The sequence below is a fragment of the Syngnathus floridae genome, chromosome 16, assembly GCF_059516105.1.
Source record: "Syngnathus floridae isolate MCC-2025c chromosome 16, RoL_Sflo_1.0, whole genome shotgun sequence".
NCBI lineage: Eukaryota > Metazoa > Chordata > Actinopteri > Syngnathiformes > Syngnathidae > Syngnathus > Syngnathus floridae.
The window spans coordinates 7211545-7223587 of NC_142428.1; the positions used below are offsets into that span (position 1 = coordinate 7211545).

A 12043-nucleotide genomic window follows, 5' to 3' on the forward strand; every position below is an offset into this window, starting at 1 on the left:
GGGCAGGACATGACGATGTCGTTACCGTCCTAGTGTTATAATAAAGATGCGCTGTACCTTTAAGACACAAACACGTGGTACTCTCATACAGTACTTCCTTCCGTCAAAACTGAAAACAAACCTAGGGAAGCGGTCGTTGAACGCTATACCCGTGATGTACTTTATCAGCAAAACGTAAAATAATGTCACGGTGCGAAGGGGCTTAACGACCTCGCCGTTCGAAGCTGCAGCTTTTGCGATCGCGTTATCTTCCTCCGAAAAATGGAGGCTGGCACCCTGGTGTCTGACAGAGAAGATGTCTCTGTGCTCTTCGAACAACAAAAACATTCCAGAAAATGTCAAGTAGGTTATGTCGCAGCCGGTAACGCAACAATCAAAGCCATTTTTTTTGTGTGTGTTTGTTAAATCACTGCTGTGCTTCTTCAGGAATTGAGCGGCTTGTTCTCCTCCGTGAGGAGAGTGCGAGGCGATGGAAATTGTTTTTACAGAGCCTTTTGTTTCGCCTATCTGGAGTCACTTCTGCACGATGTTAAGGCTTTGCAAAGGTCTCTATTATTATTATCATCGTTAAAGAATACCTTTCTTCTTCAACGAAATCTTCTGATTACTTCTTCTGATCTCAGATTCAAGGAGAAAATCATCACGACCAGCGAACACCTCTCCTCTGCAGGATTTGACCAGAGTTCCTTCCAGCTCCACTTGAACACAGTAAGTCGTCTTTTAAAATTATATATTGAACCCATAGTGATATTGAATTTTCTCCACAGGTCCTCAACGTCATCGAGCACTGCGAGGGCAGCGAACGGGATGAAATGCTGTTCAGGTTCTTCAACGACCGCATGACCTCGGACAGTGTGGTGCAGTACCTGCGCCTGCTCACCTCCGCACACCTGCAGAATCACGCAGATGATTTCTGCAATTTTGTAGAAGCACCCAGTCTGCAGGTCTACTGTCATCAAGTTAGTTGCTGGCCCAAAATGCACAGAAGCATCAAACTCGGCAACAGGAGCGAGCAAACGTTTGTGCTCGGAGGCCGCATTTGATTTTTTAAAGTTGAACTGCAAAATTAAATAATACATGACTCTCAATGATAAACTCAGATATGGCCTCTGTGTCAATAGTAATGATAAACTTAGTTGTCGTTATGTGGGCCCCCGTGCCATAGTTTGTTCACCCCTGCTCAATGGTGTATCTCCTTAAATTAAACTTTTGTCTTTGTGCAGGAAGTAGAAGCCATGGGGATGGAATGTGACCATGTGGACATCCTGGCTCTGACTCAGGCGCTGGACATCTGCATCCATATTGTCTCAATGGACGGTGAAGATGGGCAGCTGGTGCACCACGTTATCCCTGATGGAGCAGAGCCCTCCATGCACCTCCTCCACCACGTATCCCACTTTAGCATTCTGGGCCCACGACCGCCACCCTGACTGCTCCACACCCAGTCACAGACATGTGGACTGTGATTCAGTTTAATTCTGAAAAGATCATTTTAGGATGTGACTTCTCTTCATACAACCTCAAATATTTTTAAAAAATTATTTAATGACAACAATGCTGTACTGTCCTAGCCATCATGTAACGCTAACAAATTGTCCAATCAAATTTTAGAGATTACTACTTCTCATACCAGCTTTTATGTCTATGATATACCCTCAGTTTTATTAATGAGTCAATTTATTTCTTCTGCATTCCAAGTTGTGTAATTAGTGAAATAATTAGAATTTGCCATTAAAATAATTGTTTTTAATGAGGCAAAACTGCAATGTATGTGATTGCTGTCCAATTCCAATATGTAAAAATTGCATTCAGTGCCGACGTTTTTTCTCCTTTCTTTTTTGGTGCTGCGGCGGACCAGTTTTGTCATTCTTCAGTGCCGACACACTCATGAGGGCGCTTTGCTCCCCTCTGACGGGCAGATTAGCCAGGGACAGGCGTCCCATCTGAGTGGGGTACTTGGTCTTTGTCAAACTCTTGAACACAGGCTGAGAGAGAAGCTGCTTCAAGTGTTTCTTCATCCCTTTCACCATCTTCTGTTGCCCCCGATCATCGTCATCCCTCCCGTTGCCTGCAGAAGTCGCAAAATCATCAGTATTCTGCATTTGATTGGTTCTGAACGTGGACTCACCTAGCAAGAGATCTTCGTCAAGGTCGATCTCCATAGCTTCTGCTGCTTGCTTGAACCAGGAGTTGTGATGTTTTTGCCTGCTGTTGTAGAACTCAACCTTTTCGATCTGTCTGGCCAGGTTGACACGCTCCTGTATGGACATTCACAATTTGAAACAAATTACATACAAACCTAAAACTCCATTTCAAAAGGGGGCTTTGAAGCGACTTGCTCTTACCTTGATTGCCTCCATAAAGTGGAGCTCCACAGGAAACCTGGGCAGCTCCTCATCCTTTTCGAGGTTCTTGTAAATCTTTTTGAAGTTCATCACGTCGTCAGGGCCGATGAGAAGCAAACTTAGACCCTCGTTTGTAGCTCTGGCTGTCCGGCCGCTGCGATGGACGTATGTTTCGGATGTGCGAGGAACCTAAAGGTTGGATGAGATGGTGGTAAAAATAATTGAGTCACACAAAAATGACATCAAAATAAATCACTGAGCATATTTCAAATAAATGCCGTCGCGCCTAAAAGGAGACTGTCAAGTACGAAATGGTACCTGGTAGTGAATGACATGCTGCACATTGGGGATATCCAGTCCTCTTGCTGCTACGTCAGTCGTCAGCAACACACAACTGAGGGAAAACATCGACAAAAGTCAAGTTCACAATTGCTCAACTCCAGACTTTGCCAATGGATGTGGGTGGGGGGGGAGGGATCAGGCTCACCTCTCCTTCTCAGCAAACCTCTCCAGGTTTTTCAGCCGCTGCTTCTGGTGCATGTTGGCGTGCAGCGGCAGTGGCGTGCAGTCCAGAATATTCAGCAGCGAGTTGAGTCGCTTGATGCAGTCGATGCTGTTGGCAAACACCATGGTGCGTCCGGGATACTGCAGCAGGAAGTAGTAGAGGAAAAAGTCCTTGTCCTCTTTCTGGCAGTGAATCTGCGTCTCGGTCAAGGTCTCCGCAGTGGCCTGCTTCCTGGTCAGGTCGACGACTTTGGGCTTGGAATTGATCCCTACTTTGGCCATGAGGAGCGCCACCTTGTCAGTCAGCTGCTCCTTCTTCTTCTTCTGCAGCACACGCATGGGTAGGTTGTGGATCATGGTCAGCGTGGCGGAAAACACAAAGTTTTGCCTCTTAGGATTGAGTTGAGTGGTGTTCAGCATCTCCAGGAGAGAATCCAGCTCGGCGAAGTGGCCTCGTTCTACCATGCGGTCGGCTTCGTCGATCACTAAGCTCCTGGAGAACGCACCGGCGTGGCCAACAATTATTACCACAGCAAATTACTTTCCATGAGTGCCAAGTAGAGGCGTAACCTACTTGAGCTGTTTGAGGTTGAGAAGGTGTGGATGCTTCTCTTTGATCAAGTCCCACAGACGTCCAGGAGTGGCGATGATGATTTCTGGCCTGTGATTCAACAGCCTCCTCTGCTTCTGTTGCGCCATCCCACCCACTATGATGGCTGTCTTGATGCCTGTGCAAAAGCAACCAAAGTAGCAATGGATGAAAATGTATAATTCTGCGGTTATCACCATAAAATGTGTTTGACGAAGTAATGAAGAAAAAGAGGAAATCAAATTTTGTCTCCTGCAAAGCATGTGAATGCACACACACGCTCACCAGTAAACTTGGCCACAGCGTCTATGTGGTGTTTGACTTGGACTGCCAACTCCCTGGTGGGGGTGAGGACCAATCCCAGCAGAGGTCGAGCCTGGTTCTTCTTCCCCGCATTGGTGTCTACGTCAAACTCAACATCGTCGATGACCTTCACGCAACCAAGCTTTCCATCCTGATCTTGATCGCCATCGTCAGAATCACGGTTGTCCTCATTGTCATCTTCCGCAGATTCTCCTTTGTCACCCTGCCCGCTGATACTTCCTTCTTCCTCGTCAGCCTTCCCGCTGATACTTCCTTCTTCCTCGCCCCGCTCCTCAGGATCAGCTTCAGGGGACTCTGTCAAACTCCCATGTGCCTTGTCTGGATCCACGCCATCGTCATTTTCAACATGTTCCTTCCAATTCAGGATGTTGTGGATCATGGGAATGCCAAACGCTAATGTTTTACCACTTCCTGAAATGACAAAATATTTGTCTCAGTCTATTACAGGGATGAGCATTTACAAAAAAAAACCATGTTTAAATGATTTACAAATCGTGCCTCCTATAATGTGAGGTGTATAATGGTTTGAAGAAACTCTTACCTGTCTCGGCCGCTCCTAAAATATCCAAACGATCTCGGATGGCTGAAGGGAGCACCAGGGCTTGAATTGGGGTCGGTGATGCGAAACCAAGGCTGCTGAGGGCCTTCAATACAAGAGGTGGTACGAAAAGTTCTTTCCATGCACTCATATCAACGTTTTTTCCTTCAGAACCAGAAAGGGCAGCTTTGCTCCAGTTATTCTGTTGTTTTTTGGGCCTTTGGTCTTTATTCGGAGTGGTGTTGGGATGTTGTTGTCCATCATTTTGTCTTTGTTGCTTCTTTTTCTTTTTTAATTTAGTCTTTACCTTAAGTTTTGGTTGATCTAAGTTAGTAGTGGCTGTTGATGCAGCTTCGGATGGGTCATCTTGATCGGTTTTTGGTTCCTCTTCCTCACCTGCATCCTCTTGCATTGTCTCATTTTGAGTGGATTTGTTTCTTAAAACGTTCTTTTTTTTCTTTTTCTTGGTAGGTGCAACAGACTTTTCTGATTCTTTTTCGATCACCTCTTCAACTTCCCTTGATTTTCTTTTCTTTCCTTTTTTCTTTCCATCTTCGGGTTCATTCTGTGTCTCAGCTGAAAGCTTATTGATATCCACCACGCGGTAATTTGTCAGTTCTTCAAAACAAACCAGACCGTCCAGCATGCCCTCTTCGGAACAAAGTTCGGGATCTAAATCCACCGCCTTCCATTTGCCAGTCATTTGAATGCTTCGTTTTTTCAGCTTGGGTCGCGCGAAGATCTTTCGCTTCTTTTTTGTCTTATTTGTGTTCATTTTCTGGAAATGTTAACAGAAAAAAGTCAGGGCATCTAAATCAAGCCACGCATGTACTGTTTAGCAATCAGCAAAGCAAGTACTCACTCAAGCGGTTTAGAAAATCCTCCTTTGAAAAATCGCAAAAGATCACGCCGCTACGATTAGCAGCGTAGCTGTGTCGCCTCTTGATCGTGTTTAAAAAAAATAAAATTTATCGAGTTCCAAGACAACCGCACATGTCATACGAGAGCAGCCATTCCTTCTTCTGACGTAATACGTTTCTTTTGTTCTGCAGATGTTTAACGTAACGTTTAGATACATTACCGCCCTCTGCTGGTTTGGCTCAAATATGCTTTGTAAATCCCTTCATTCAATAACAATAATAATAATAATAATAATAATAATAATAATAATAATAATAATAATAATAATAATAATAATAATAATAATAATAATAATAATAATGATAATAATAATAATAATAATAATAATAATAATAATAATAATGATAATGATAATGATAATAATAAATTACTAAAAAAAAAAATAATAATAATAATGTTGCGGTGACCTGGGAGGTGCGCGCCTGTCCACACAAATACAACAGCACATTCTGTAGCATTTTATTACATATCAGGGGTCTTTTACAATATCTACCATCAGAAGAATTTCAAAGTAAATCTGAAGTTTGGTTTGAAAACCTACAGCTGAGTAAACAAGTGGCAATGCATTTCTAAAGTCAAAGTACAGCAAGTCACAGCTGCTAGTTTTTGGTGGGGTCAATCACCCTGCCCATGAACAACAGGGATTTTGTGTCTTCATGGTATATGAAGAAGAAAAACGGACGGTTGACAATGAAGGTCCGGGGTAACGAGTAGGGAATAATGCCAATTGTTGTGGCAGCCGCCGCGGTGGTCCCCACCTCATCCACATCAATAACTGCTTTATGTAGCACCTGCAATTCAAAGTCGGTTGAAGACATTTAAAAGAGGCAAGTCGAAGGCTGCAAAATATGCATGTGTGAAAACTGACCTCTGAAACCTTAAGGCCTTTGTCATTGCTCAGCTTTGTCAAATTGGCAGAACCACTGAAGAGATTGGTGAAACCCATCTCCGGGAGGATGTCCTGCAAAGCGTACGATTCCTCCATCTTAAATTTGGGGATGTTGATCTCCAATTTACTGTGAACATAATGATGCGTTAGACAGCTTGACCCATCTGTCACATGAATTAAAAAATAAAATACAGCTCACGTCTTCTGCAGTTTTTTGATCCAACCAAGCATTCTCTTTGCAGTGATCTCATCGTCGATAGTATTGTAATCCACTCCTTTGTTAGGCAGCAGGATGAGCATGGCCACGCCTTCCAGGTAGGGCAGTTTCAGTACACGCGCACCAAGACGCGTATCTTCCATTGTTTCGAACTTGTCCTCACTGAACATCATCGGCACTTGTAGAATATTGTAGTTGTCAACGTAAAAGGGTGCATTGTGGGTGTAGTTGGCGTTGAATGGAATCTTCCACCCACCTGTAGAGGTCAAAAGTACATGGCAGTGTAGAACATGTAAGAAAATCTTAAATCTAAACTTACCTTGGAAGTAAATCGTGTTGATCATCATAAGCTCTGTCATCGGATCGATTCTGGAGAGCATTTCTGTCACTTTGCCCCTCGTCTTGTCTTTTATATGGTCGTTAATGAGACTGATGCTTGTATTTGTTTCTTCAAAGTCGACATTCTTGATGTCTGCGTAAAAATAGGACTTCATCTGTTCCTCAAAGGTCTTCTCGATGATTAAGTGCTGGCGGACAAAAAGGGACATGCTTTGGTCCAGTTTGGTGGTTCCATTGTGCGAGATGTTCCCGTGGAGCATCTGGAACAACTTTGGAATAAGATCTGGCTGATCTTCTTGCTCCAGATTCTTCAGTTTGAGTCCTTTTAGTATCTCCTCATACGTATCGCCATTAGCGGCCATGGAGAGGGCAGCAAAACTGGTGGAAATGCTCAGAGGGGAGAAGATGATGTTCTTGTCGTGGTGAGTGGATATCTTGCGGTAAAGGTCCATCGCAAACTCGACATTTTTGAAGGAAAGATTCAAAATGCTGGAGTAGGGAACCGGTGCTTGTTGTGCCGGAGCAAAGAGACACATTAGGACGAAAACAAAACCCATCTTCACCTTGTATGGAAACATTATTTGTGTCTGGGAATGTTGCAGAACTTTACCTGAATCATGAAGACAAATTCAAATAATTGTAATTAAAGATCTGACATGACCAAATTAACAGAAACATCATTTCCAGAGCACTCTCGTACTTACCATCCATCCTTGAGTAACGTTTAGTCCAAAACGTATTATTTGGGGAAACAAAGTGCAAGTATGCTTTGAGTGTTACACATTAACGAAGGCACGTATTTGTTGTTCCCTGCCCCCTCCCTCTGAATATATTGATGCATTTAGTGTGTGGGTGCGTTTGTGTATGCGCGAGGGAAAATAAAAAACATTATATATTATTATATTATAATTATTATATATATATTATATATACTATATTATATATATTATATTATAAAATATATATTATAATATTATTATACCAGTGAGGGTTTTAAATTAGCATCACAGGAGAGTTGTTCAAACTTTTACAAAGACAATAATGCTCAGTTTATTAGCAAAGTTGGAGACATATTGATTTGACAATATCAATGGCCTGCTAGCATAATTGCTTTGCCACATTGTATCGTGAGAGCTAATCAAGTGTCCATCCGTCCATCCATAGTGGTGTGCTACAAATAAAAGTTTAATAAAACAACCAAAGCCTGGTAAATGTTTCTTTAATCCTGAAACAACACCAGAATGTGAGCATTATGGAATAAAAACATGACAAAATGATGAGTTAGTGCTAGCAAGTCAAACTAGTGCTTAATCCAGCATTTGCATGCTTACCTGTACATTTTAAATCAAGCAAAAAAGGGGGCAAAAATGACAGCAGAGATGGAATCTCCCCTGAGGTCACACTGCACATTATTTCAAATTTGAAAAAACACTTAACTAAGCATTGCTGGAAATGTGAACAATAAACTGGTTCCATAATGATGGTTAATGCTATAATGTGTTCTTTGGGTTCATTTTACAAAACTTGGCTATTAAATTTGGAAGGCCATTAATCGAACAGTGGCAGAAACACATAATTTTTAAAAGCAGTGCAAATAAATAGCAAACCGTTTTAAATGGGACGTGTCAAAACAGAAATCATCCGTTCATCACCACAGATACTGCGAATGTTACAAGTCCTGATGGAATAATGACGTGATTCATTTACCACATGCAGATTATAAATCCTGTTCCCTTTTTAAGTACTGTATGTACATATGTTGTGGTTGACTAACGGGAAAATATTATGCATCATTTCAAAAGTGACTCCACAGTTAATGCTCTCTCGATTCAAAATAGATTGACTCTAAATTGTACAATGATATGAGTTACTGATTCCTAATCAACAGTAAGCAAGGCACAGCAACAAAAAAGTGTTGCTCCATTACCTTATCAACTCAAAAGTACAATGATGCATCATGTTATGCAAGAAAAGAAAGTTTTTGTTGTTTCCTGGTACCCACAAGAAATGAGTTAAACAATAGACTGGCGTGGTCCGACACAAAACGCAGGAGCACTTGTACAACTTGACAGTGGACAAGCGCTATGAATTCACCTTCCACCATAAACAACAGTTCCTATATCTATCTCTTGCAGAGAGAACATCAGGAAATAACATACAGTAGAAATAGAAGGCGCCATGGTTTAAAAAAAAAAAAAAAGGCAAACTTGTTTGACTGCATCATCAGTTCAGCTTCTTTGTAGCCTTAGTGGAAGCAACACCAGATCGCCTGCGGCCTTTTTCCTCTTGCTTTTTCCTCATGCCCGCCAGCAAAACGACAGGCGAACACGGATCCGTCTCCTCAATGTCCACACGTTCGCAAAAGGCGTTAAAAGGTAGACCAGCGGAAGGAGCAAAGCAGCCCCTGAATTGGGAGGGGTTACAGGCCCAGGCAGCTTTTCAACAAAAGCAGATGTTGTTATCCACTATCACAGACTAGGTTTTTGTTGTTGGTCCGCTTCCGTGCAGCTGTTCTCTGGAGAAAGGCAAGCGAAGAACAGAAATGAATCTTCAGCTATTGCTTAAGTATGTAACGATCTGCATCATGCTTACGTTACCTATTGGTGTTGTGCTAGCTTGTTGAGGAATGCTCGACTGGAGAGTGGGCTGCTGCCTAAAGAATCAAGTGTGTGATTAAGAATCATTCATATTTGAGCACTTTTTTTTTCTTTATAAGTATTATTAATAATGTATCTTCAATGATTCACATGAATTGTATCAGTGCTGTACCCACTGGTCAAAGTAGGCCTGCCGCCTCATCCTCAGCTCATCAGCTGTGAGTGGCTCATTGTGGACTCGTAGTCCTTCTGCAGGCCTGCTGTCCACTCTCACATGTCCACCACCAGAATCTGAAGAAGCCCCTATAATTTTCATAGAGAAACAACATATATTAAAACACACCTGCAAACTCTTGGCTGGGCGATATTTCCGAAAAATACACTCTCAGATTTTGACCTTGCATGCTGAGCTGAATGGCTCTGCGGAGGTCCGCCTCCTCATCTTCAACGTCAATGTTTTGTCTGCTGAGTGCGAGAGCTGTCCTTAATTCCTCATCTTCATCCACAACTTCACTCTCCACACCAAAGTTCATGTCCGTTTGGCCCAGTGTTGCCGACCCGCTGCAAATACAACAAAGATTTAAAAGAATGGTTACTTTCAACTGTTATTTTTTCTAAGCAAAAATATGCTAAATTCTCCATTCTGTATGTACCGTGCACTCATCTGAGCTTGGGCCTCGCCAATTAGTTTTGGCCGTTGCTGTTGTTGCACTCTCATGATCCCAAGAATCTGCTCTGCCTCACATTCTGGGAGATTTCCTCGGACCACAAATATGGAATAACCTGCACATGGTCATGTTTATTATTGCCTCACACAGGCTTTAATTTTATAAATCTATTACATTACCTTCTTGCTGCAGCTGTGCAAGAAAAAGGGCTAAATATGTGTCCGAGATCAACTCTGGTCCAGTCAAAAGTGAATTCAAGTTAAACCACTGAAATGATAAACCAAATATTAGTTTCATATATTACTATGTGGCATTTATATGTATGTACCTGTTGTCCAAGTTTTCGAATGGTAAACCAGTGCTCCTTGTAATTGCATATAAAGGCTTTTTCATTTCTGAAACAAACAGAGAGAAGACTTCATGTGGTCATACATTTAGCAGTCTGGATTATGATCCCAAACAAGCTGGAGCGAGAAAACATACATGGGATTTATCATCAGGCTCTGGTATTCCCGGCTGTTGAAGAGGATAAGGTCCAGTCCCAAAACTCGAAGAGCATTGCTAATAACCTATGGTGATGTCCCACAAACATGTTACTAATCAATTACAATGTTTACATAAAAGTTCATCTTTGGAGCTCACTCACTTGTATTGAAAAGAACCCACTGTCATCCATGTTACCAGATGGTTGCTGAAAACAAACACAGCACGTGTTAATATTAGAATATAAAAATATACATTGACATTCCAACTGCCCCTACCTGTAAAAAGGTCCTGTACTCATCGCTACCCATTCCTCCCTCTGCCATCCTCATCCTCTCCTCTTCATCCAGCTGATGTGCAATAGAGGAGAGATCCACGGGGGTGAAGTACTCACCCTGCAGCAAGTTGTTGAGGCAGTGCTGGGCACAGAGAGAGCCCTCTTGCTGCACATTAAAGATCAATTATAGTGCAATCATCTACTTTGTTTTTAACATAGGAAAATATTATACATTTATGTGGCTTTCTTTTCAAGTTAAAAATGTGTAAACGTGATGTTTTGGGAATGTTTTTCTGCAAAGGGGACAGAGGATCTTAACTGTATTAAGGAATCAATGAACAGAAACAACATTCATGGCTTTCTGTTCCAAGTGCTCAGTGATGTTTGGTTTGCAGATAAAATACATAGCTTTATCTTCTGTACGCATTTTGATTTGATTTGCAGCTCACCTCAATGAATGAGCAAATAAAAAAAAATCTGGGTTAATTCTTTGTAAGGGAACACATTTCCAAATTCTCCAGGAGATCAGAAAATTATTGACCCCCCATTGTTGCTTTTAGCGTTCCAGGTTTGTCATTCCAGGTAGCTACACTAGGTCATTTGTTTATCAAGTAAACTACTTAAAGAAACCACGCCGTTTAGCGATTTTAGCTCTTTTACTACGCTTCCTGGGTTCTTCCTGTAAATAAAGTTTTCACGATTACTCGTAGCAACTTTAGCAACATAGCTAATAAGGAAACAATACTGCCAAGCAGTAACCGCTGAAACGCATAAATAAACAGCGCAGATCACTGCAACAAGGCTCGAGCTTTAATGGACACATGAGGTAGTTAAGTGGCGTTCAGAGTCGTAATTTACGTGTTTAACTTACTTTCTCGTGAAATATGGCATCCATGGCTCTCCCTGTCAAACATTCAACTCTGACCCCGCTCGTCACAACAGACAAAACGAGCAGCGCCAACTAGCGGATTCGTTCAGACACGCGTATCTCCGCGACCGAATTTGTTATTTTTTGACAGCGTTCAAAAACAGTGACATTAATTTAAACGTAGACTGACGTATAACACTCAACTACACGTAATCACCCACTTGACCCCCACATACACATTTTCAAGTTTACATGTACCTACAAACATATCACGTGCATTATTCTTGCACAATTCTTGCAATATTGTAAACACTAAAGTATGTTTATCCAACTTCAACCTATCCTTGTTTCTAAAACACATTCAAACGTTTAGAAAATCATGACAGGAACACTGGAAAAGAGGAAAATGGCTCTTTATAACAAATCTGCATTGGATAAAAATAAAAATGAATACAGAATGTGCAACTAGTGGTTGTGGGTTAAT

The 12043-nt window shown here is 41.8% G+C and overlaps 4 protein-coding genes across 4 annotated transcripts; 1 reads left to right on the forward strand and 3 right to left on the reverse strand.

The window, feature by feature from the left end:
* The first annotated feature begins 58 nt into the window (after positions 1-58).
* On the forward strand, positions 59-1760 carry LOC148385416 (ubiquitin thioesterase OTUB2-like). Its single transcript, XM_088399857.1, has 5 exons — positions 59-342; positions 427-545; positions 624-708; positions 768-959; positions 1224-1760. The coding sequence occupies exons 1-5, from the start codon at positions 262-264 to the stop codon at positions 1428-1430; spliced, it is 684 nt and encodes a 227-aa protein (XP_088255983.1). The 5' UTR covers positions 59-261; the 3' UTR covers positions 1431-1760.
* Positions 1732-5346, reverse strand: ddx24 (DEAD (Asp-Glu-Ala-Asp) box helicase 24). The gene is made up of 9 exons (XM_088399854.1): positions 5163-5346; positions 4304-5078; positions 3724-4173; positions 3424-3577; positions 2833-3342; positions 2664-2739; positions 2346-2534; positions 2129-2258; positions 1732-2068 (listed from the first exon to the last, which is right to left on the reverse strand). Exons 2-9 carry the CDS (start codon positions 5073-5075, stop codon positions 1809-1811), a joined length of 2541 nt encoding a protein of 846 aa, XP_088255980.1. The 5' UTR covers positions 5076-5078; positions 5163-5346; the 3' UTR covers positions 1732-1808.
* A 320-nt stretch (positions 5347-5666) lies between these two features.
* On the reverse strand, positions 5667-7463 carry serpina10b (serpin peptidase inhibitor, clade A (alpha-1 antiproteinase, antitrypsin), member 10b). Its single transcript, XM_088356334.1, has 5 exons — positions 7371-7463; positions 6647-7276; positions 6310-6583; positions 6090-6237; positions 5667-6012 (listed from the first exon to the last, which is right to left on the reverse strand). Exons 1-5 carry the CDS (start codon positions 7375-7377, stop codon positions 5821-5823), a joined length of 1251 nt encoding a protein of 416 aa, XP_088212460.1. The 5' UTR covers positions 7378-7463; the 3' UTR covers positions 5667-5820.
* A 405-nt stretch (positions 7464-7868) lies between these two features.
* On the reverse strand, positions 7869-11880 carry atxn3 (ataxin 3). Its single transcript, XM_088399856.1, has 11 exons — positions 11563-11880; positions 10693-10857; positions 10578-10622; positions 10415-10500; positions 10260-10326; positions 10111-10198; positions 9917-10046; positions 9661-9824; positions 9440-9566; positions 9264-9319; positions 7869-9181 (listed from the first exon to the last, which is right to left on the reverse strand). Exons 1-11 carry the CDS (start codon positions 11584-11586, stop codon positions 9135-9137), a joined length of 999 nt encoding a protein of 332 aa, XP_088255982.1. The 5' UTR covers positions 11587-11880; the 3' UTR covers positions 7869-9134.
* Between the last annotated feature and the right edge of the window lie 163 nt (positions 11881-12043).